The 26,734-nt window shown below is 33.7% G+C and overlaps 1 protein-coding gene across 1 annotated transcript in view; it reads left to right on the top strand.

Annotated features, from left to right (window-relative positions):
- Positions 1-20,334, top strand: part of SNTG1 (syntrophin gamma 1) — a 274,235-nt gene extending 253,901 nt beyond the window's left edge. The window contains exon 11 of the mRNA XM_008052045.1: positions 19,831-20,334. Coding sequence (XP_008050236.1) covers positions 19,831-19,989 — 159 coding nt within the window. The 3' untranslated portion in view covers positions 19,990-20,334. The remainder of the gene's footprint in view (positions 1-19,830) is intronic.
- Positions 20,335-26,734: the final 6,400 nt, after the last annotated feature.

The raw sequence follows: 26,734 nt of genomic DNA, 5'->3' as shown, positions 1-26,734 counted from the left end.
GAGCAGCCAGAATTACAGGCATGCGCTACCACGCCCGGCTCATTTTTTTTTTAATTTTATTGTAGAGATGAGGTCTTGCCTGCCCAGACGGTCTCGAACCCGCAGGCTCAGGCAATACACTCACCTCAGCCTCTCAAGGCGCGGGATTACAGGCTTAGCCACCGAGCCTGGCAAAACACTGTATTCTTAAAGCATTGGTGTAGCGTCATTCGTTGACTTTTGTGACAATTTCCCCTGTAGAAACACTGCTAAAATGTTTCCAGATAATGTACAAGCATATTAAGCAAAAAACACTAAGTTTGAAATCTGGAAGTCAAAGCAGTGCCTTTGGCATAGTCCAATAAGAAGGGAAAAAATAAAATTGCTTCTTTATTTGGTGGGACAGTACAGATTTGGGAAATAATTTTAAATAAAGTTGGTCATTGGAGGCTCCTTCCCCTGACGCTCTTGTCCCAAGTCACTGCGATCTCAAGGGCTTTCTGCTGCCAGAAAATTCATTTTCAAGTATGCTAAGTATTAGTAAAGTTTGTTGGAAATTAAAGATTGACACCCTGTAATACTCTTTCCTAGATACCCTCTGTAAATCTTCACTTTCTCACTCTAAATTGTACATAGAAGTGCTTACCTTAAAGAGTTACTCTAAAAAAAAATTTGTGATTTGAACTTAAGGATTGAATATATAACACAACATATGGAACATCATTTTGGATGCTCAGTTTGTTACCCACTCAGGAATACATGATGAGATGAAGTTTACATTTTAGAAGAAGATGAGGAGTACTCTAAATGAATCGCTGTTTGCCACTTGGGTCTTATAAGTGAGGCCAGTGCAATATTTATACAGGTATTTGGGATTAAGCATCTCTTTCTGCGTGGTAAATAAAAGGCAAGCTCTCAGTCTATCTGGCTTTTCTCAATTTCTGACTCTTTCTGACATTTGAAGCCAAAAGTTTTCTAAAAGTCTAAGATCTCCTTTTGTCTCATTGCCAGTTATACACAGCACCAGGTGTTTAGACCACGGAGAAGACCAATGAGAGGAAAACAGGGACATTTGTTTAATAGTCCCGGTCCTGCATAGATCAGTGTTTGGGGGTGCATCATACAGCGGAATAAACTGAAGTAGAAATGAGTCAGGACAAAAGATTTGCACTAAATTGTGTGTATGTGTTTAAATTCTGTATCTGCTTATTTGATATAAAATGTTATTTCAAATTATTGATTGGATTAAAAACAGGAATGTGTGGCAAAGGAGCTATCTGGACAGGATGATTCCCCTACCATGGAAGAGCTTTTAAACTTCTGGGAATCATTAAGGATTCAGAATTACTAATATTTCTCACTGAGATTTTTTTTTTTTCTTCGCGTACACTTTGTTTTTCAAATCTCCTATTTTCTCCACAGGAATACTTCATGTTTTCCACTCATTTGCATTAAGAGTTTAGAACACCGATTTGATAAGTTGTAAACATTGCATTTACATATTTTAGGTAAAAGAAATATATGATATTAACTGCCTTCAAAATAAGTACCTCAAAGGGAGCATGCGAGTGGTATGGTGCGCTTTTTTTTTTTCCTTTTAGTCAAAAGTCACCTTTTACATATAGAAAAAAATGTAACTAAATTATTATTTAACTAATATAAATAAAACATTTTAAAAATCAGGATTTTAAAATTTAAGACACGTTTGAAAGCACTTTTCAAACAGGTAAAGTAGCAAAATACAGAGAATCATAATCAAGTACCATATTATTTTCCTATAATAAAGAAATAGTAAATTCAGCAATCATCAAAGCATTTAAAATGGAAATTTAGCCTAGGTTTTGACTTGAAAAATTATTTGTAAAATAATTAAACATGTACCAGAGAATTTTCCTGGAGCTATGCATATTTTTATTTAAAGTTCTTTGCTTGATGCATTAAGATTAACTATTTAAATTTAGACATCTCTATGCCCCAGGTGAGTTTCTCAACTGCAGCAATCATACAGTCTTTGAATTTATGACCAGAGGCATCAAGATATCGACTGACATATTTCTATTCACCAAATGATTTAATATAAAATGAATGGTATAAACATGATATTAAGAGATAGCAATCTCTTATTTTCTTTACATTGATTTCAAAGAAATGAAACAAGGCATTATATATTATTCTGCTACATCAAGGTTCTAAAAGTGCCTAACGACTTTGAAAGCTGACAGCTTAGTACAGATGAACAATGTGATGAGTTCCTGTTTTTATAGAATTTCAGCGATGGGGGTCAGGAGAGAGAAATAAATAATAAACCAATAACCCAAACCACAAAGAGATACAGGCCGTTGTCCTTGGGAATCCATAATGTGGATGAAGACAGGAGAGGAAAGAATCAGAAGGGTAGGATGAAATTTATCTGTGACTATAAACACTAGAATGAAAATTAACTGGTATTGGTTAACCACGAGCATTTTGCAAATTGTTGTACCTGAGTAATTTTAAGAAAACAAAAGTGAACGTGAATTGAACCTCCAGAATGTCACAACAAGGACATCTGAAATGTTTCTCTCTTAGAGCAGTGTTAAAATAATCATAATTCTCAGAATTAAGTTTTATTTTCAGAAATAAAATCAATTTTTTTTTGCAATAACTGTAGAGCATTTTATTAAAGACAAAATGAGCAAACAGGTTAGTTTTGGCAAGAACAGGTAGCTTTCCAGCACTTTAATTATTTCTATTCCCCTCTCCAAAACTCCACTGTTGCCTTAAAAACAAGCAGCCTAAAGACATGGTAGTAATAAATCTCAGTCGCTGAGAACCCACAAAAGGCTGAAGATTTGGCTTGGAGCTCCTCAAAAATGATAACATTTCCATTCCTGTCTGGAATCTTCCTAGAAAAGTCTGTTTTCAGACTATCATAGTTGGACTATGGTTTATTCCTCTGAAAATCATGTTGAAACTTGATCCTCAAATGCAGCAGTGTTGACAGGTGGGGACAAGGGAGACGTGTTTTGTTCATGAGGCTGAACCCATCATTAATAGATGAATGTCCTCTCATGGAGATGAGTGGGCTCTGTTTGGTGAATGGGTTAGTTCCATGAGAGTGGGTTGTCAAAAAGAGACTGACTTCCTTGGTTTTTCTCTTTGTGTTCTCTCTTACCATGTGATCTCTTTACACATACCCACTTCCTTTCACTTTCTGCCATGAACTGAAGCAACCCGTGACCCTCACCAGAAATCAACTTCTTTATCTTGAAACTTATAGCCACTAGAATCATGAACCCAATAAGTCCTTTTCCTTTATAAATTATTCAACCTCAGGGGTTTTGTTATAGCAGTAGAAAATTGGCAACCAGAATTGGGTGTTCTTATACAGACACTTGAAAATGTGGAAGAAGTGTTTAATGAATAGTTCCTGGGAAAAATTTTGAAGGATTAGACTAGAAAAGTATTGTCTGCATACTATATTGCTATGAATGAAACATTAATGGAGATTTGAAAAAGACAAAGAGAAAAGATAAAGTTTATAACTTCTAGATATTCACTATGTGGTCATGGCCAAAATGTCAATATAAATATAACAGTAAAGGCTATGCTAATTAGCTATCAGATGGAAATGAGGAATATCTCATTAGAATTTGGAATAAGCGTCATTTGCATTCCACCTGTAAATAACTCAAGCCCTAGTGCTTTGTAGAAGGTCACACTTAAAAGTGATTAATATTTTGTAGAATAAATTTTTAGCATAAAGCATTCAAGTAGTTGCATAATTACATTTAACTACATACCACAAGATTTGAGAGCAAAGGCATGTTATAAATATGAAATTTATAGTTAAGAGAAAAGTCAACAGTAAACATTTTTAAAAATTGCAGACTGACCAGGAAAGAATGAAAAGGTGTGTTGAGAAGGAATGCTTGGGAAGAGGGTTTGGGGGTAGGGGTTCAAATGACCAGTCACTAAAGAGACTAGCGTGGCTAAAAGGGAACAAAAGGGTCAAAATGATGGGGAAAGGGCCTTAAAATCATTTCAATGAGCTTCGAGACCAGACTTATCAGAAGTCCAGAAGCTTAGAAAACCATAATGGTCTTGGGGGACAGTTTTAGGTGATGCAGCCTGGTGCTGCCTCAGAATATGGCTACCTTCATTCGAAGCAGTTATGGCTCAAGTTGCTTCAGCTAAGGCTTGGGCCACTGCTCTCAGGGCACAAGTATGTAAGCCTTGGCCTCCATGGGTTGTTAATTCTGCAGACCTACTGAATGTGACACCCATGAAGCCATGGCTTCTTCCCTCCAGATGTCAAATGATACATGGAAAATCCTGCAGGCCCCATAGAGACTTGTCACAGGGGTGGAGCCACAACACAGCGTCTGTTTTAGGGCAGTGCCAACTGGAAATGTAGATTTTCAGCTCCCCAGAGAGTCCTCACCAGGGCAATGCCTGGTGAAGTCACTGGGATGAAGCCAATGTCAAAATCCCAGAATTTCTGTAGTGACACCAGCACTGTGTAACATCCACCTGGAAAAATTATAGATGTTGGACTCCAGTGCATGAGGGCAGTCAAGTGGGCTATGCCCAGCAAAGTCATTGGAGTAGAGTTGCCTATGGCCTTGGTAAAACATCATCACACCAGTTGCTCGTGGTACAGGATATAGAGTCAAAAAAGATTGTTCTGGAACTTTAAGACTTAATGTCTGCCCTAATGGGTTTCAGACTTGCTTGGCCCTGTCATTCCTTTCTTTTGGTTGATTTCTTCTTTTAGAATGAGAATCTCTACTATATGTCTGTTCCACTATTGTAGCTTAAAAGTAAATAACTTCATTTTGCTGTTACAGATACAGAGCAAAAGAAAATTCTCTTGAGTCTCAAATGAGAATTTGGACTTTGGGCTTTTGAGTTGATGCTAGAACAAGTTAAGACCTTTGGGATTATCGCCATGGAATGAATGTATATTACGTTATAAGAAGATGAGTTTTAGTGGAGAAAGTTGGAATACCATGGGTTAAATGGGTTGTCTCTTCTAAAGCTCATGTTGAAATTAATCCCCAATTGGCAGTGTTGAGAGGGTCCTAGTGGGAGGTGTTTGGGTCATGAGAGTGAACCCCTTATGTATAGATTCATGCTCTTCTGCAAGGGTGAAATAATTTTCATTTTGTGGAAATAGATCAATTTCCACTAGAGTGGGTTGTTAAAAAGAGTCTGGTTTCCTTAATTTCTGTCTCTTGTTTCCTCTGTCACCATGGAATATCTTTGCACATGCTCACTGCCTTTTCACTTTCTGTGATGAATTGAAGTACCTTAGGCTCTCAGCCGATGAAGCTGCTCACTCTTGAACCTTCTAGTCATCAGAATCATGAACCAAATAAGTCACTTTTCTTTATAAACTACCCAGCATCCGATATTCTGTTATAGAAATACAAAAGGGACTAAGACATAGGGTGTGACATTACTTGACCTGACTCAGATCTTGTTGATCAGTAAAACTTCTAACCCTAAGTAGCCATGGAAAACAATTCTGCAGCTGTTGTTTAAGACCACAGCTGTCTGAGTTGTCAATACCAGTTGTGGTAAATGTGACCCTAGTGAAAAATTTTAAAATGTCTGAGAAATGATGCCAATAAGGTTTTCTAGTAGCTTCTGGAAAACCTAGAAGGATAGATAAATATGCAGGGCTGTTGTCATGACCAGGAAAGATGCTCATAGAACTCTCCTCTGGCTAAACTTCAGGCTCTGGGCAAGAAAGAAGTAAAGACTTAGAGTTGTAAACTGCCAGAGCATTAGAGAAATGTCACAAAGCACACATAAAACCCCCATGGAAAAGTTTTAAGATTTTGTTTCTAGTGATTTGCAGAACTATTCTATTGGCCAAATTATTAGGGGGCCACTAAGCTAAAAAATAGAAATAGTCTTTCTACCAGCGTTGCCATGTATAGATTAATGTTGGCAACATTGACAGAAAACAGACCTTATAACAATAACAACTGCAACAACATAGACCTTGTGTGAGTGTGGGGGCGTGGGGATACAAGGAGAATCTGAATTCTACAGTATATTTGTGAAATGTCACGGTATACTCTTGAATTTTATTCTTGAAATAAAAACTATGAGACCTTCCAAAAACTGGGAAAACATCTCAAAAGTGTGGTCCTTCTGTAATAAAATATACCGTCAGTAAAAACTTCCCTGAGGAAAACTGTTAATTACACTTATTAGTAAAAGACTTTAAATTGTCTATTACAAATATGTTCAAAGGACTCAAGAAAACCATACCTAAAGAATTAACACATCTCACTAAATAGAGAATGTCAATGAAAAAATAGAAATAATGAAGATTCAAAGAAAATTCTGCTCTTGAAAAGTACAATGTAATTTTTTAAATTATTAGAGAAACTAAACAAAAGATTTGAGTTTGCGAAGAAAAAAATAAGAGAAACTTGAAGAGTTGACTGTACTTCAGTGTCAATAGAGTACCTGAAATTATCCAATCTAAAGATAACAAAAAACAAAAAGAAGAAAAAGTGAAAACTTCTCAAGTTAGGCATTAACCAGTATATTTGAGGAGTTTAAAGAATTCTATGCAGAATAAAAACAAAACAAAATATACAATCATTGTAGTTGAACTGGCAAAAGCCCAGAACAGAGAATCTTGAAGACAGCAAAAGAAAAATGAGTCAGATCATGCAATTATTAAGAACAACAGTTGATTTTTCATAGCAAACTCTGGAAGCAAAAAGGTTACAGAATGACACACTTAAGCTTTAAAAAAGACTGTCAAATAAAAATTCTTTATTCAGCTAAACTTCCTTTGAAAATGAAGATTAAGTTAAATTACTACTACACACACAAAAAAAGATAAGAATTTATCACTAGTAGACATACATAGCAAAATATATTTTTTTCAGAATAAAATGAAAGAATACTAGACAATAACCACTGTTAAAGGTAACTACATATTTGAATATAAATGACCGTATGAATTCATTGTGTGTGATTTTTTTTTTCCTTCTAACTTATTTAAAGGACAATTGCATGAAATTATTTGCAAAACTGTGCCTTTGGGTTTTTAATGTATAAAGATTCGATATGTATGGCAATAATAGCACAAAGAAGGGGGTGTGAAACAGACGTATAACTGAGACAAATTTTTAAATACTATTGAAATTAAATCATTGTTCTGAACTAGATTTTTGGAGGTGTTAATTATATTTCTTAGAATATCTGGCAAGAAAATAACTAAAGAATATGTATTAAAAACAAAATAATTAAAATTATATGTATACAACATATATTTATATATAATTTTCCATATATGGTATATATAGTGTTACTTTCATTAAGTTCAATGTGTCCTTTTAAAAAAAATTCTTTTGATATTTTTCTTTGTCAAGAATTCTTAGAAAATTCTGTAGCTTCATTTCCAAGAGTTAGGAAATTGGTTTTTATTGTTTATTTGTTTTCTTTTTGTTACTGATTCCATTGTGGTCAAAGAACACATTCTCTCTGATATGAACTTTTTACAATCTGTTAAGTTTTGTTTTATGCCCATAATATGGTCTACTGGATATATGTTGTGCACACACACACACACACACACACACACACACACAAACACACACACACACACAAATTTGTAAATAATGTATATTGTATTCTTCTTGGTCAAAAGTTCTAAAAATGTCCATTAGATATTGTTGGTTAATGGTGTTTTCGAATTCGTCTGTATTCCTTATGCCTTGTCTAAGTCTTCTACCCGTGTTAAAAAGGGATGCTAAAATCTGCAGTGTAATTGTGACTTTATCTATTTCTCCTTTCCATCTCCTCATTTTCAACTTTACAGAAAATAAGCTAAGTTGAGGTCAAGTTGTTGGATGCATGCATGTTTAGAGCTGCTGTATTTTCTTCATGTATTCATACTTATATTATTATTTACCTTATATTTTTGTCTCTAATAATTTATTTGCTTCTAAGTTTAGTTTATCTAATACTAATATAGTCATTAATCATTTACCTCCATAAAAATGTACTTTTTTATTATTTTTGTTTAAACATAACTATATTATTATATTTACAGTGAGCTTCTTGTAGACAGCATACACTTGGGTCATTCTTTAAAAATATATTCTGACAATCTCTGTGCATTGGTTAGTGTATTTAGACACCTTACTTTTAATGTACTTAGTTATATTTGGGGGCATATGTTTCCCACTTTATATTTGTGTTTTTCCTTTCTATTTTTCAATGTTCTGTTTTCATTTTTCTGCCTTTCAGTGCATTTTTTGAACATTTAAAAAAAATCAATTTCCTCTGTAGTGGTTTTTGAGTGTTCCTCAACCTATAGCATTCTTAGTGGAAGCTTTAGGAATTATATTTTATATGTATAGTTACATTCTAGTGGAGTCAAGACCGTATCACTTCTAGCTAAGTATAGAAACTTTAACTTATTTTAATTCTATTTACCTGTTTTATTATATTTCGCATTTGATAATATGTAAATATTATGGTTATTGCATCTTTTATATGTGCCTATGTACACATATATATACTATATAATTTAAAATGTAAATATTGCATATATTTATAAACCATACTTTTATATTTTAAAAATCCATTGTTTTATATTTCATAGTATTTTATTATAATAGTTTGAAATATTCTCTTTAAATACTTCAAGAGTAAAACCAGATAGTGTTATAATTTTTGCTTTAACATTCAAGCATAAATTGGAAAACTCAAGAACATAGCTAAAGTATTCATGCCTGTTTTTGATTACCATATTCTTTTTTTTTTCCTGCCCAAGTTTCAAGATTCCCTCTATTATTTTCTCTTTTTGTGTTTTTATAGCCGTGCTTTTAGATTAGGTCTTCTTGTGATAAATTTACTTAGTTTTTCTTTATCTGAGAATATCTTGATTTCCCCTTGATTTCTGAAGCATTGTTTTGCTGGATATAGGATTCAGGATTGACAGTTCTTTTCTTTCAGCAGTTGAAAGATCTTGTGCCCCTTCCTTCTGGCTGTATGGTTTCTGATGAGAAAGTCTCTGTCATTTGAATTGTGTTCTCCTATAGGTAAGGTTTTATTTCTCTCTTGCTGCCCTCGAGACTTTTTGCTGTGATTAGTTTTCAGAAGTTTGACTAGGATGTGTCTTAGCTAGGATTTCTTTGAGTTTATCCTCTGTGTTTCGCTGAGCCTCTTAAATCTACACAATTTAGTCTTTTACCAACTTTGGCAAATTTTCGGCCATCATTTATTTCAGTATTTTTCAGTTTTTAAATTTTGTTCTTCCTCTTTTGGACTCGGAACACATGAATAGTACATTTTTTGTTTTAGTCTCACAGTTTACTAAAGAGTCTCTCTTTTTTTCAGTCTTCCTTATACCTTTTATTATAACTAGTTGATTTTTACTATTCTTTTATCGAGTTAACTGATTCTTTCTCTCTCATCTTTCTTCGTTAGGTGAGCCATCCTTTCGGTTTTTTACTTCACTGACGTTTTTCAGTTCTAAAATCTTTGTTTGGTTCTTCTCTATTCCTATGTTTTCATTTGTTTTAAGCATGCTGACAATTCCTCATTGTAATGATTTTGTTGTGGCTCTTTTAAAATATTTTTTAGACAATTCAAAAATCATTTTGTCATTGGCATCTATTGATTGCTGTTGTTGCTTTTTTTTTTCTTTCAGCTTGAGATTGCCACAGTTCTTGGTATGATGAGTGGATTTCAGTTGGAATTGAGCGTTTGTATTATTTTGCTATTAGCCTCTAAATCTTACTTAAACATTATGTTTCATCTAGTTTCCACCTGCACAGCTTTATGAAGGTAATAGAGGGTGAAATATTGTTCCTGCCGGGTAGGAGTAGACTTCCAGGCTCCTCAGTAGACCTCCATAGATAGTTGAACAGTGAGCTCTTCTTAACTACTGTGCAAAAGTAGGAGATCCTGTTTTCCAGTAGACCACTGTTGATAACTCCTTGACTAGGGTGGGTAGAATTATGTAACTCATGCCAGCTTGCAGTTCTTCCTTTCAATTTTTTTTTACATGTAGTATGCAATTATTTTAGTGGTACTTAGTGGTAGTAACAGAGGCAGACGTGTCTACTCCATCTTCCCAGAAGTAGAACCATCTACACTCTACAGTTAAACACACATATAGCTTGAAAGTAAAAGGACATAATAACATAGGCCCTGCAAACAATAATGTAAAAAGAACTGGAAAAGCTACAGCAATTTTACGCAACATATGTTAAGACAAAATTGTTTCAAGATACAGAGAAAGGTAGTTTGCAATTTAAAATGAATCAATGTTTTACAGAGATGTAGCAATTATAAATGTATTTTATGATGACAACACAGTTCCCAAGTAAATGGAACAAAAACAGGTAAAATTGAAAAGAAAATGGAAAATACACTTGATTTGTTGCATACTTCAATTAGTTATGTACTTCAATTTAAGTAATGGATAGAACAATTAGACAGAACATTGCAAGGATAGAGAATACTAAATCAACACGATCAACCAACATGACATACAGACTTTTTAAAAAAACTTTCACTTAACTACAGAAAAATATTTTTTTTTCTAGAGTACAAGGAATATTATCCAGTATACATCATATGCATGTCAGGGTATAAAATTAGCCTCAATAAATTAAAATAATTAAAATTATACAGATTGCATTCTCTGACCACAATGGGATGAAATGAGAAATAAATAATAGAAGGACATTTGAAAAAATATAAAAATGTTAGGATATTACAAAACATACTTCTAAATAACATGGGTCAAAACAAAAAAAATGATATTAGAAAATATGTTCAGATGAGTGATAATAAAATCACACTGTACCAAAACTTATAGTACGCAGATATAGTTTGTTCTGAGGGAAATGATAGTTACAAATGCTATATTAAAAATAAGCAAATCTCAAGTTAATAGCATAAGCTTTCTTAATAAGAAACTAGAGAAAAGCAAACTAAAATCAAAGTGAGCAGGAAGGAGTAATAATAAGTTTAGACCAGAAATAAATGAATAGGGAATAGATTTAAAATTGAGAAGAATATAAAACTCAAAATTTGTTTTTTAATATATTGACAAAATTGACAAAATTTTAACTAGATAACCAAATAAAGGAATATATTCAAATTTTTGAAAATCAAAAATTAAAGAAGATGGATCAACACAATTTACAGGATACAAGAAAATAACTGAATAATTGCCTGCTAAAAATTTACAAAATTAAATGATGTATATACACTCCTAGGAAAACACAAAACAATGAAACTGACTCGGGGAGAAATAGATAGCTTGAATAGACCTAAAACAATTAAAAGCATTGAAATACTATTTTTAAAACATTCCCACAAGAAAAAAACCCAGAACCATGTGTCTTGTCTGGTGAATTCCATCAGACAATTAAAAAATGATTATTTCAAAGTTATTTCTCAAAACTTTCCAAAATATAGAAGAGAAAACACTCTTCAACTTATTCTCTGAAGCCAGAATTAGCCTGATAGCAAATCCAAAGACGTCAGATGAAAAGAAAACTCTAGATCAATGTCACTTATGAGTATAGATGAAATAATCCTTTAAAAAATGCTAGCAAACAAGACCATCAATATGCAAAAGCTGTCATGTACCCTTGTCATTATCCAGAAACGCATGAGAGAGATGCATCTTAAAATCAGTCAATCCAGCATACCATATTAATGGAATAAAGGACAAAAATACATAATTATTGCAATAGATTGAAAAAATGTACAAAAAGTCAATACCTTTTTATAATAAATATACTGAAAAAAACTAAGAATAAAGAATTTATGCTTTTCCTCTACAATCAGAAACAAGACAGGTATGTATGCTCTCTCCACTTCCATCAACACTGTATTGGAAGTTTTAGTCAGGAATAGATTATATGAACTTAAATATAGAAAATATTTATGAATAAAACACTATTAGTACTAGTGAGTTCTGAAAGGTTGTAGCATACAATCCCAATATACAAAAATCAATTGTGCTTTTATATATTACAAATGAAGGTATATATGGAAGTAAAATTAAGCAAATAATTGCATGCATAATAACATCAGAAAGGATGCAAGTTTTAGAAATGAATTTAAGAAAAGAAGTGCAAGTTTTGTACACTGAAAACTGCAAAGTGCAGAAAAATTTAAGGAAGTTTTAAATAAGTGAACCTACATCCCAAGCACATGAATTAGAAGAATTAGTATTATTAATATGACAATACTCTTAAAATTAATATACAGATTTAATAAAATTTTTATCAAAATGCCAACTGTCTGCATAAATTGACAAGCTGATTCTAAAATGAACATGTAGATGTAAGGGATAAAGAAGAAACAAAAATAGTCTTGGTAAAGAAGTTGGAGGACTCATACATTCACCTTTTAAAACACTACAAAGCTGTGAATATCAGGGCTTTGTGGTATTGTCATAAGAACAGACATCTAGAACACTGGAACAGGATTGAGAGTCTAGAAATAAACCACCTTTATAAACAATTGACTTTTGATACGTGTTTCAATAAAACAAGATGTGAAAGGAAAAGTTTTTCAAGCAAATGATGCTGGGAAAAATGACTACCTGATCCCCCAAGATTAAATTGAGTTATTTTCTCACACCATACAAAAATTACTTGAAATAAATTATAGACATAAATATAGAGCTACAACTATAAACCTTTTAGAAGAAAATATGGGAGTAAGTCTTTGTGACCCTGAATTTGGTAATTGTGCTTAGATTCACCACCAAAATGATGAGAGTCAAAAGGGGGAAAATAAAAGACAAATCAGATTTCTTCAAAATTAAAAGCATTGGTGCTGAAAATAATGCCACAGAAAGTGAAAATACAGCTTATAGAATGGGTAGAAGTATTTCAAATTATGTATCTGTTAAGGAGCTTGTATGCAAAATGCATAAAGAATTTTTAGAATTTGAATAAAAATGTAAATACTCCAACTAAAAATTGGCAAGGGATATGAGTTGGCATGTCTCCAGAGAAGATACTCAAATGATCAATAAGTAAAAGAAATGATGCTCAAATCATTACTCATAAAAATAAAAACAGAAACCACAATAAGATACAATTTCCCACCCTTTTTGATGGTTATAATTTTTTTTTTAAAAAAAAAGCAGACACTGACAATGATTGGCGAGGATGCAAAGAAACAGGAACACTCATATTTTGCTAGTGAGAAGGTAAAATATTAGAGCTCATTTAGAAAACAGTTCAACACACTCTCAAAAAGGGCAACATGGAGTTGTCATATAATCCAGCAATTCCACTGCTAAGTGTGTACCCAAGAGAAATGAGAACATATGCCCGTACACACTTGAAGAAAGTTGTACACAGATATTCATAGCAGCAGTAGTCACAAAAACCAGAAATAGAAAAAGCTCAAATGCTCAATAGGTGATTAATGAAAAAATTGAGTTATGGCCACACAAGGAAATATTATGTAGCAAAAGAGAGAAAAAAGTACTATTCCTGCAACATGGATGAACCTTGAAGAGATGCTGAGTGAGTACAGACAATTGCAAAAGATCTCATACGCGTGACATATAAAATGTCCAGAATAAGCAAGCCCATAGAAAGAGAAAGATATTATTACAAGGATCCAGAGAAGGGGGAAATGGGAAGTAACTTGTACTGCATATAGGACATATTTTTAGAGTGATACAAACATTGTATACTAACATTGAATAATGCTGATGGTTGTACAACTCTGAGTATACTGAAATCTACTGAATCATGCACTTTAAATGGGCGAAGTTTATAGTATATGAACGCCCATAAGGCTGCTGTTGAGAGAAAGGTAAATAATACATAAATGAGCCAACAACCTAGGGAACATATTCTTATACCTCAATGGCATAAGGAACTCTGACTGTGACTAATGACATTTGGATGAAAGTAGTCTTATATAAATAATAATGGAGAGATTTGCTATCATCTGATGACTCTGAGGTCATGAAAAATATTGGAGTTAAATTTGGCCTTGAATAAGGGATGAGAATCAGAGTAGAAATGAAAAAGAATCCTATCATAAAGAAGGAAAATTCAGCCGGGTTCGGTGGCTCAGCCTGTAATCCCGTGCCCTTGGGAGGCTGAGGTGAGTGGATTGCCTGAGCCCGTGGGTTCGAGACCCGCCTGGGCAGCGAGACCTCATCTCTACAATAAATAAAAAAATCAGCCGGGAGTGGTAGTGCATGCCTGTAATTCCAGCTCCTTGGAAGGCTGAGGCGGAAGGATCGCTGGAGCCCAGCAGGTCGAGGCTGCAGTGGCCGGGAGCTGCCACTGCACTCCAGTCTGGGCGACAGAGTGAGACTACAACTCAAAAAAAAAAAAACAAAAAAAAAAAAAAAAAAGGAAAATTCATGAAATCAAGAGTCAGAATGCAAACATAATAATGCTATTAGCCAAAACATTTATAAAGTGTGATAATCCCCAGGGTTTTCCAAATTTCCTGTTTTTATGTTCTAGAAAATTTAATTAAGTTTATTTAAATTAATTTATAATTTAAGGTACTATTAACTTATAATTAATTAATGTAAATTTAATTTAATTGTAGTGATCTATTGAGTTTTGCATGACCATGTTACTGTGGGAAACAGATATAAAAATATAGGTGGTGGCTTTATTGGGTACACTGAAGGATACTCTTGATTATGCATTCAGTGGAATTAGAAAGTCATTAAAAGTTTTTAAGGATTAAACAGAGTGAAGAAGATAAATCTAGGATTGTATACCTAAAATAATACCTGAAAATTATTTAGTACTTTGTCTAAAATTTTTAACACTTCCTGCTTTATCTTCTCTGTCAGTCAATGACCTTGCTTCTTATCTCACCTGGGAAACAATTAAACACAGCTATACACCATCAAATCGACCTGCTTTCCTTGAGTTGTGCACATATATTACGCCTCATCTTTTTATCACTCTGAATCAGTTGTCCAGGTTTCTGTCCACATCTGGTCTCACTAGTTGTGCACTAGATCCTACCCTTTTCTTCTACTCCAGAATAAGAGGTCTGATAATTAAGCTCACAAACTCAGCCTAGAAAAAGTTCTACGTACCTCATTGCTGAATATCATTACAGTCAGGTTTGAAGTACTCCCTGTGGGAAGCTATGCACTGAAGTCAATGCCTAGTTCACCCATCACAATTTTGGCGCTCTTTTCCTGGAATGGCCAATGGAGCTGTCGTTGTATTGCCCTCGATGTCCTGAGTGTCATCAAAATGTCTTCCTTTCAATATTTCCTTTATCTTCATGTAAAGAAAAAAGTCATTGGAGGCCAGATCAGGTGAGTAGGGGGGGTATTCCAATACAGTTATTTGCTGACTGGCTTAAAAACTCCCTCACAGACAGTGCTGTGTGAGCTGGTGCATGGTCTTGATACAAGAGCTCCTTCGGGACCATTTTTGCACACACCTTTCTCATGCCAAGATTTTCAGTTAAGATCTTCTTGTTTCTCTATCAATGTTTATTTAATCTGCTATGCTTCTCACAGTCGGCTGACGATTTAAATGCACAATTTGATGAATGAATGTTTTCATCAGTGCTGCTTGTTACTGGCCATCCAGACCTCTCTTCTTCAGTGATGCTTTCTCTCCCCTCAGAAAAATGTTTACTCTATTTGAACACTGCCATTTTCTTCATGGCATTATCCTCATAAATGTGTACTAACATGTCACTGATTTCTCTTTCACTCTTGCCAAGTTTAACAAGAACCTTAATGTTTGTTGGTTCCTCTAATTCAAACTCCGACATTCTCATGAGGACTGTTCCAATGGCCATTCCAGGAAAAGAGTTCTAACATGGCTTCGATGGGTGGATCTGTTCTTCCCACGATTTTGCTGGCATCAGTGCATAGCTTCCCAAGGGAAGTACTTTAAAAATGATTGTAGTGGTATTCAGCAATGAGGTATGTAGCACTCTTTCTAGGATGAGCTTGCGAACTTCATTGTCAGACCTCGTATGGTTTCTAGGATTGACTGTAGATTTGAGCCTTTTAATATCTCATGCCAGCAAGTCTACAAATATGTACTAATTGCTTAAATCTTTTTTAAAAAATCTTTGATTTTTGCCTACTGATCCTCTTCTCTGCTCCACGTAAGAAAAGGAAGAGGATTTCTCTAAAAGAAAGCTGTCTACAGTAACTCTAATTCATTTCCACTCAATTTCTCATTAACCCATTCCTATGAACCTTTTGCTTCCACTTCTTCACAAAAAGTCTCTTATAAAGGGTAAAAATGACCTCCGTGTCGTTAAATCCATTGGCTAATTCCCAGTTGTTACTGAACAAAACTCTGGCTTTCTCTCACTTTCTTGGCGACTGCTGTTCTTTCTTCTTTGCTGGTTCTTCATCTTTCTCACATTCTTAAACTGTAGGATCTCCAAAATGAGTTTTCTCTGCATATGCTGCACAACTTGATCTTCTCACCCAGACCACAGCATCATGTACGATGATAATTGCTAAACTTTTATTTTTATTTTTTTGAGTTGGAGTCTCACTCTGTCGCCCAGCCTGGAATGCAGTGGCACACTCCCGGCCACTGCTGCCTCAACCTGCTGGGCTCTGGTGATCCTTCTGCTTCAACCTTCCAAGTAGCCAGAACTATAGGCGCACCCTACCATGCCTGGCTAATTTTTGATTTATTGTAGAGACAAGGTCTCACCAGGTTGCCCGGGCTGGTCTTGAACCCGGAGGCTCAGGCAATCCACTTGCCACGGCCACACAAAGTGCTGGGATTACAGGCTGAGCCACTGAGCCTGGCCTAAACTTTTATTTTAAACTCTGATTTTTCCCTTAAGTCTACACTAATATATACAGATTTCTACTTACCTGTTGTATATCTAATATCCTTTCAAGTGTACTGTATCCAAGCCATAATCTTGATCTTTGATGCCAATCTGTTCTTCCCACGATTTTTCTATATGTGGAAACGGCAACTTACTTTTTCTAGTGGTTTAAATTTACTTTCAAATCAAATACATTTACTTACTGAAAAGCTATGTGATTTTTCAATTTTTCTTTCAATTCAGTTCTCAAAGAGCTAATTCTGCACAACGTAGCCAGAATCATTTTGAAATATATACAATGTCTTGTGATTCCTCTGTTCACAAACTTCCAATGACTTCCCATGTCACTCAGAGTAAAATTCATAGAGGGTGCATATGGCATGGCAAATCCAGGCCTGTGTTATTCTTTGACCTCATTTTCTACCAACTGCTCCTCAATTCACTGCATTCCTAGAAAGTCTGCCTGAGGGCCTTTAAAATTGTACTCTTTCTGTCTAGAATATTTTCCCACAAACATGGAAATTATTATTCCTTTCTCTCTTTCAAGTTCTGTCCACACGGCAGTATGGATTTTCCTGTCCCATAACCCCTTGCATATTCTTTGCTCTCTCCTCTGCTTTATTTTTTTTTTACTTTACTTGTCATATTCTGACATTTTTAATTTATTTATGCCCTTCCATTTTGCCTCCTGTCACTGGAATGTAAGTCCCATCAGTACTGTTTTTTTGTTCTCTGTCTGTTTTGTGCATGGCTATCTTTTCACACACACAAAAAAATAGATGCACAGGAGGCCATCTGTAAATATTTATTGAAGGCATACATTTTTGCATTTTGAAGATATTTTATAGTTAGTGAGTTTCATGTGATAAGAAGGATCAAAAGAGCATTATTATCAGGGGATACTATATAACTTGATAGAAGCAATCAATAGATGGATGGATGTTCATCGTCTTCAGTGGATATTCGAGAGATGGCTGAGAATGTAGGTCCAGGACTCACATGAGAAATAAGTAAAAGTCAGTATGAGTTTGCGTGGAAAGGATCATTGAAGACTCAAGAGTGAACTTCACTGCCAAGGCTGATCACGTAGGCAGAGAAAAGATGAGTGGACACTGAAATAAACAGCCGAACTTGAATCCATCTCTGTTCTGGTTTCTCTCCTAATCTCTTGCTATTACTTCTGGTCTGCCGCCCTCCCCTCCAACAAAAAAGGTGTAAACATGTTAAAATGTCAGTCTGTATCAAGTTGTTGGTAAATAGTTGACAAGGTAGGAATCATCGAAAATCTTAACGTTCTAACAATGCCTAGATATTTAGATACTTGAGGGTTGGTTGGATTTTTTTTGTCCATTTGTAACATTCAACTGTATTCTCTTCCTCACCAAGAGAAAATTGCTTCCTTTTTGTTGTTTTCATTTTGTTTCCTTAATAACACAGAGGAACATCTCAAATTTTCCCAAAGTTTCCAATCCTGTGCATATCAGGTAGACTTAATATAGGTTGATACAACAAGTGTTCAAATTTCATACGAGAAATAAGCTGCCTTCACAAAGAAACATGGGATGGATGGAGTATGGTCAGGGTGAGTTAAGGCGAGGGAAAACCTTCTAGTTTACAAATCACATGTCACTAGTGCCACTGGAGTGGATTATTAAAAAATAAAGCTACTAAGACAATTATAATAGAGTCACTAACACTTTTTTTTTGGTGGATGCTTTTCTGAGAATTAGGATAGTTCAACAAATAGCCTTTGCTATTCACTAGAATAATTCCCTGTTTGCTGTAGGAAACTGATTATGAAATATTGAAAGCTTGAAAGAAACTATTGAGACTGCACGACTATCTCTTCTGTGTTGTCCTGGCCCATGAAATATGTTATGCTCTGTTGTGCTCCCTGTTGCATGGTCTGAGAAAATACTTTTAGGGTGAATTTGTTCATTAAACAGCTCTCTGGTTCATGACAAAGATTACAATGTATCCTAATTGATTTGATACTTTGCATTATTTTCCACTGCCAGGTATCATAAATTGCAAACAATATCAGTAGTGTGCATATTAATTGTAATTCTGTAACTTTTATTACAAATATTTAATAAAATAGCAGTGAGTTGGTCAGCAATTTCATGTGGTTTATTACCCTCTGGTTATCCTTGTGATAAGTTCATCATATTTACTTCACATAAATACACTAACCTTCTCTCAATCCTCTCAGAATTAAAACATGGTTATGAGACTGTTGATGGTCTTCCATAAAATTGTTAGCAAGATCATCTTTCAGACTCTCCTAAACATCACTTCAGGATTCTATAACTAGTCTTGCATTATTTACAGTTGGAAAAACGTTCTCTCTATTTTTATTACGAAATTTTGTATATGTTGGTCACCACAAATTATACACATTTCCTTCAGTATTCAAATGGGAAACATATTTCTAAAAAATCAAAGTGAATTAATGAGCTCTAGTTAGTTTTTATTTTCTTTTAGTAAATATGTCATATACACCATTAAACAGCCAGCTACAACAATTAACTTTATTGCCTAAACTATTCTTTGAAAATGAACCATTTGGCTTTTACTGTCATAAGCATTCATATCCCTTTGCTTTCAGAATCTCATGTTCCGTTTCCTCTGTCAAGCAGTAACTCATTTTAAAGAACAGATAAAAATATTTTAAAATTATTTTAATATGTTTGTCATCTGATGTGGGCATAAAGAGACAAAAATACTTCTAAGATAATCCCCAAGTTTCTCTTAGCTTATATGTTATCAGGAGTAAAATTCCAATTTGCCAAAATAAATTAATCAATACTAAAACAACATTCATAGGTGATAAAAATGGTGAGTTCTCCTGCTTCTTGTCTACCATCTTTTAAAGTAAATCTGCAATACCTATGACATTTACATGTTGACGAAAAACGTCTACTCTAAGTATCATAGATTCTATATGTTTATTGCACTTGAACAAATATCCAATTAGTATCAATTTTTTAAAGGAATTAATCTATATTTTATCTGATTTGATTTTATCTCTTTGCCTTTCAGGAGCTGGAATTTTCAAATTTATTTGCTGTTCTTCATTGCATTCACTCTTTCTTTGCTGCCAAAGTAGCTTGTTTAGACCCTCTGTTTTTAGGTAATCAGGCTACTGCTTCTGCTGCCTCCAGCTCTGCCACCACAAGTAAAGCAAAGTACACGACTTGACATACTGAGCTCTGCAAAGACATGCACCATGACTGTATACACAAAATAGATATATTCATCTTTTTAGACCCGGCAGAAACCATATTATCACCACGTCAATAGTGGAGTTCAATTGAAATTTCAGCAGGAAAAAGAAAAAAGGTCACGTGGAATCTCAAAAACACTTCTAGAAGGCATCAGTGACTCATCCTAAATGAACAGAGCAGGTTGTTCTTACTCTGTTGCTTTGTCCTGGTATGTAAACTGCTTTCGCCAAAAGTGGAGACAAAAGAATGATTGAAGAAGTATGTACATAATATAAAAATTGTAAGCTATCTATAAATAAAAATATCTATTAAATGTTTATTTCTGTATTTTAGATTATTTTGTATGACAAATACGTGTTGGGCAGGATCGTGAACTATTGCCCTATCATTGTACAAAGAGAGACACAAAAGGCAAAGCCAATATGGCAGCAAGGAGCATGCAAAATAGATCATCAAAGAAAGAGGTATTTTAATATACTGATGTAAATTTCTCCTTTTTTTTTTCATTCCATGATTGGACATTGGCACTCCAATTGTGTTTATCTTACTGTAAAATATTCTGAAGAACAGCAAAAGAATAATTACTTTGACCTATAAAAAATACAATATGACTGACTATTCACCCTTAGGTTACTATTACTGAAATGCTTTACAAGCTGCCAATGTCAACCAAATACATAAAAAGTGTGTTAAGTTAATTATGAATGATGGAAGCATTCACAAACCTCTTGTTCCCTCTTTCATTTTAAGGAGATTTATATTTTTCTGAATGGAATTTATTATCAAATTGAAGTTTCATTACTTGTCAGTGACCCCAAAAACTTTTGTAAAGAAAATAATGTCAACAAATAAGGTTTGAGACACAAGTCCTTGTCTTCCTAAATTTATTGGTTGATTATGAACTAAAATGTCCCTAGAAGGCAGTCTCAAAGCTATCATAGATGTTAGCTAAATAGCATATTCCATCTTAGTAATATTTATGAGGAATAAAGGTGATATTTGAAAATAAACTTTAAAATCTGTATCTTACACATTGTCATGAAAAGTGATTAAGTAATGCTAAACTCTGCAGGTTATTTTAGATATCTTGTCTTAGGGAATATAAATGTGCAAAGGTTGAAAATTTGAGAGCTCTGGTGTTATCCACGTGACTCAGATTCCAGGAGCTATATAACTAGTTGTATTATATGGAACTCATTCTCTGTCCTTAGCTATGGCTTTATTGAGAAATGCTTTTAAACAACCAACTACTCATTAAAAACAGACAAACAAATAACAAAAAAAACCTTCTTTTGACACACATGCTCCCAATTAAACCAAACATTACATATTCCTTTGTGATGATGACCAAGTATTTGATAAAGGGGTCCATTTTTATAAAATAAGTCACTCAAGAAGGAAACAAAATTATTTGTATAAAGGATACATGCATTAAATTAAAATATTCACTTCAAGATACTTGTATGATTATTAAATATTATTAATTCCTTTTGCATAGATTGATTCTTAAAGACATCGATTTGGGAAGAAAACAGTGAAGGCTCATAACTGCACCTGGGGAAATGTTAAGCTGAATCTAAGATAGATATCTTTTCCGAAGAGTTGTGACAAATTCAAAAATAAACAGTTTCAATACACTTCATTTTGGCTGCTAAATACTCATCTGTATTAGGGTAGCTCTTTGGAATTATCACTCACTATTTTGATCAAACACAATTGTCACTGTAAAATTAGAAGCCCATCAAAAGCAGACTTCAGTAGTAGGCCACTTCTGAACTGAAGAAGAACAGGTAGTGGGATACAATCCAGCTTAGGGCTTTAGATGGTGATAGGCAGTTTATTATAGAACCCCTGCTATCAATTAGAGCTGAATCTCAGAGTACCCCATATTGGGGTGACATCAATGAATTCATGGTGTAATAGTCTGGTCTGAAGGTAATATGACATGAACTAGTTACCCATAAGCAAAAAAATGTTTTAAAACTTTACATACCTATACTAGAATAATTTTTTTAAATTAACATAGAACTTTGCGTCAATTCCATTTTAAAATAAAAAATATTGAATTAAGTATTCTTTTTGTGGTATCATAAAAATTTAGTCTATGCTTATATGTACAATGAAAGAAAAAAGGGCACAATGAGAAATGAATGAATTTCTATCTCCTTGCGGTATGTACACAAATACACAAATATATGTGTATATATATATAAAATAGAATAAAATGTTGACCATTAATTATATTAAAATAATATATTTCATACATTTAATATACTTCAAATTACATTTTAAATTGTAGCTTGATTAAAATTTATGACAATACCATCATTGGGATTATTTTTGATACTATTAATAAAAAAAACCCAACAGGCCTAAAATGCTGTCTAACATAACTAGTGGAACAGTCACCAACTAAGAAACACTCTTCTGATTTTCATCAGTTTAGCAGTTAGTATTTAGTGTTTTCTGTCTAGTGTGATTATTAGTCATTGGCTTTTGTTATAACTTGGACTACTTGAATAAGAAGTTTAGAAATGAACAAAAATACTTACAAATTTCTATTTCTCATGTAATTTAGGTTTAGACGCATGAGATTTATTCATCAAATTCTAGTTTGTACGTTGAGCACATTTTAATAGTAGAATGCTTAATTATATGTTAATCCCTCCAGTGCCTTGGTATGTGTGAGAGTGTGTGTTTGGGGGTGCGTGTGTGTGTGTGTGTGTGTGTGTGTGTGTGTGTGTGTGTGCATTCATTAAAGGGTTCATTACAGTGTACATAGTGCAAGCCTAACAGGAAATATTATAGGTATTTAGATAAGAGAATGGAGTTCAAAATCATCTGAAAATTGCTAACTACTATAATAATGTCTTTTGCCTGATAAAGAACAACAATTTATTTATGCTGAAATATATTACAGCAGGAATATTTTTAATTTGTCATATTGCAACAAGTGTATTTGAAAATAATTTGATAGATAATGTAAGTGTAATATGTACCCAAGCACTTACCATCTTATTTTTTTTTAGAGGAAGACTAATCAGATATTTATTTCTTGCCCATATTTCAGGCATGTACCAACATATAGCTCTAAAATTTTTGCTCATAAAGCTGCCATTCATAAAAAAATACTTGAAAATAAATATCAAGTCCATGGTAACCATGAAAGCAGAGAAATTTTTCTTTAGGTGCATTATTTTATAGAGTAACATTTTCCTCATTTACAATGACAAAGCTTGTAAACTTTGTCTGCATTGAATGCTGGATTTAAGAGAAGCTTGATTTATTATTGAGGAAAAGTAATAATCTTAACAATAATTTAGAATTGCTGCTAGAAATCAGCAGTGTGGAGAAGCTTTAAAAGCACAAGCATGATCTTGTGCTTAACTTTTTAAGGTAAGTGTAGATATTCAGACATTAATAACAAACATTTTGCTACTATTAATACTGCTGTATTCATCATTATCCTTACTTTATTCATACCTCTAAAATTGTTATGGTTTATTCTTATTACAGAATACTTTGAAATCATTTCACTTATTTGCACATTTGAATTTACTTTTGAAAATAAAATATTATAAATGTTATATATTTTATACATGTCAAAAATGTAACAAAAATACCAGAAATATAAAATGTAAATATATTTATTTCATTCTTAATTGTCTTGGTGGATGTTTGTAAGATGTAAATTAATATCTGTGACAAAAACTTGTCACTTTGTTCTTTCAGTTCATTAATGTACAACTAATAATACTGTACCTTTTTTAAAGAGGCATACTGGAAAATAAAAACAAAAGCTTTTTACTATATGTGTGTTTTAATTTCTTTGGGTTTGCTTTGTAAGCTTCATATTTGTTTAAAACATGAGCCTGAAGATTTGACTTTAATGAAAAGAGTTAAGATGTGATCTGTCTATAATGAAGAGTAGATCACTTGGGGCATGATCTTTCTAGTTCATGAATATTTACGAAGATTAGATATTTGACTCCTAAAAAAACCCAACGTTTGGAGAAAGACGCTGTTTGCCAAACGACTTAACCAGCAAGAGTTACAACTTTTGAAATCATAACAACTTTTTATAGCATTATAAACCACTTATCAATTTTAGTGCTCTTTCTATAGATGACTAAATTTTTCAGTGTAGACAATTATGTCATCTGCAATAGAATCCTTTTGTGTGTGTGTGTGTGTGTGTGTGTGTATGTGTGTGTGTGTTGGAGTCTCACTTTGTCACCCAAGTTAGAGGGCAATGGCATGCTCCCAGCCACTGCAGCCTCGACCGACTGGACTCAGGCCATCCTTCCTCCTCAGCCTTCTAACTAGCTGGACCTACAGGCACGCACCACCACGCCTGGCTAATCTTTTGATTTATTGTAGAGATGTGGTCTCACCAAGTTGCCCAGGCAGGTCTCGAACCCGCAGGTTCAGGTGATCCTATCACCTCAACCTCCCAAAGTGCTGGGATTATAGGCGTGAGCCACTGCGCCCAGCCCCAAGTCCATTTTATTTCTTACTATTCTTTAAGTTGTAATATTGGCTTCCTATCATGTGTACTGGTTATGACCTCTGATTTAACACTAAAAAACATTGTTGAGAGTTGACATTCTTGCCTTGTACTTGATCTTAGGGGAAAAGCATCAATCTGTCACCATTAAAGTATTTCATTAGCATGAGTTTTCAGTAAATGTCTTTATCAGACTAAACAAATTCCCGTTACTTCCTAGTTTGCTGAGAACTTTTATTATTAATAGATATTAAATATCATCATAGTGCATAGTTTTAGTGCATCATTGAAAGCATGATACGATTTTCATACAAAATAGCATCGATTCATTTTCAAATGTTGAACTATCTTGGCATTGCTGAAATAAATCTCAGTAATAATATCTTATCCTTTTTATATATTGTTTGATTCAATACAGCTTATTTTCTCTCTTTTTTTTAATGATTGCTTCTCTCCAGAAAGTTTTCTTGGTTATATTCTCTTTCAAGAGGATACCAGTCATGATCCCTTTGTTTCTACAAATTTTCTATAACCGTTTTCCCGTGACTGTTGGAGCCTACCCATATCCTGTGGCAGCTCCAATAATTTTCTAGCCTTGAGTTAAACATTCTTCTGTAAGTCTTACACATTCTAAGGACTACAAATCAAGCATGCTGCTGAATTTTCTGAAGCCATTCCCATTCCAGTTTGTAAGTGAGTGAAGTACCCAAGTACCATGTTAGGCAGGAAAAGAGAATTTCCATAAAATCTTACGACTCAAATGCTTCCACTAGACTGGGAATTTAACATGAACAAGTATGGAGAGAAGAAAGGAAACATACCCTTGCAATATGAACTCCGATAAGAAATATGCCACTGTGTGTATATACATATGCACACATACACATGCATATATTTCCACATATATATGTGTGTGTATATATTTCCCAAGGAGTGCATAAGTTCACTCCTGTGTGAACACAGTCTTTAATCTTGTGAGTAAATATCAACAAGTGCAATTGCCAGTTCATTTGGTAGAAACATATTTAGTTTTGTAAGAAACCACCAAACGGCTTCCAAAGTCACTGGGCCATTTTGTAAACTCACCAGTAGTGAATGTTAGTTCCTGTTGCTATACATTCTTAACAGAACTTTTTTCTTCATAAATAATGTCAGTGTTCTGCTTGTTTCCCATCCTAATAGGTTTTCAGTGGTTTCTTATTGATGTTCTAATTTGCAGGCCCCTAACTCTCTTTATTCTAATAATTTCTGATGCCTACTTAGGCTTAAGAGAAGGCAAAGATGGAAAAATGTTACGCAATGAATCTTTGCAAATAATTATAGAGCAATAGAGATAGCTAGCAACTCTTTATGATGACATTTGACAAGGATCTACAGTCCAGTAAATATGTAGCTTAAAGACATGTAAGGCCACAAGCGTGTAACTCTGGGATTGTTATGATAAAAGCCAAAGCTGAAAGAAAACATAGAATAACGCCATGAAAATAACTTAAGCTATAAAAAGGAATGCAAAGTTTAGTCTACTGACGATGAAAAAATATTAGAATATTTTAACCAAGAGCATTGCATGAATTGTTTTATTTGTGTGCTTGTTTTTTGTTTCTGTTTATTTTTGGACAATCGTCTTTTTCAGCAATGGGGAGACTACAAGTTGAAGCAAAGAGAGAGCGATTTTAAGAACAGTCTGAAATAAATCCTCCACAGTTAGTTAAGTTCTCATGTTAACTAATCTTGGACAAACTAGAAAATTAGAAGGAACAAAAAGAAACTATCCAATGTGTAGTCCAATTAGAAATAAATTTCTAATGAGAATATGGAATAGTGTAAATATTTTCTTAAATATGCTTATCTTTATGGAAAAATAAGTTAACAAACTTAAAATATTAACTGTCAGCAGGTTAGTACATCCAAGAGGGAGTATGATCATAATTTTTATATTTTTATTTATATTGAGTATTATGAAATAAACTATGCACAAAGGAATATCTAGTGAATTTCCAAGCAGTTAATAAGAAAAAACAACAGGGACAAAGCTAGAGCAAAGGAAATACTTTGTAAGTGAGAAATAGCTGTTAGTTTAGGCTAATAAAATAATTATGCAATAACAAACTATCGAGGAAAAATAACAAAACCATTCTCAATAATGAATACCATTTCAACAGGAATATAAGGATTATTTAACAAAATCAGCACAAAATTGATGTTGATGGAA

The sequence above is a fragment of the Carlito syrichta genome, unplaced genomic scaffold (assembly GCF_000164805.1).
Source record: "Carlito syrichta isolate Samal-C Ts95f unplaced genomic scaffold, Tarsius_syrichta-2.0.1 Scaffold254458, whole genome shotgun sequence".
In the NCBI taxonomy this organism is placed as follows: domain Eukaryota; kingdom Metazoa; phylum Chordata; class Mammalia; order Primates; family Tarsiidae; genus Carlito; species Carlito syrichta.
This window is presented reverse-complemented; position numbering and strand designations above follow the sequence as displayed.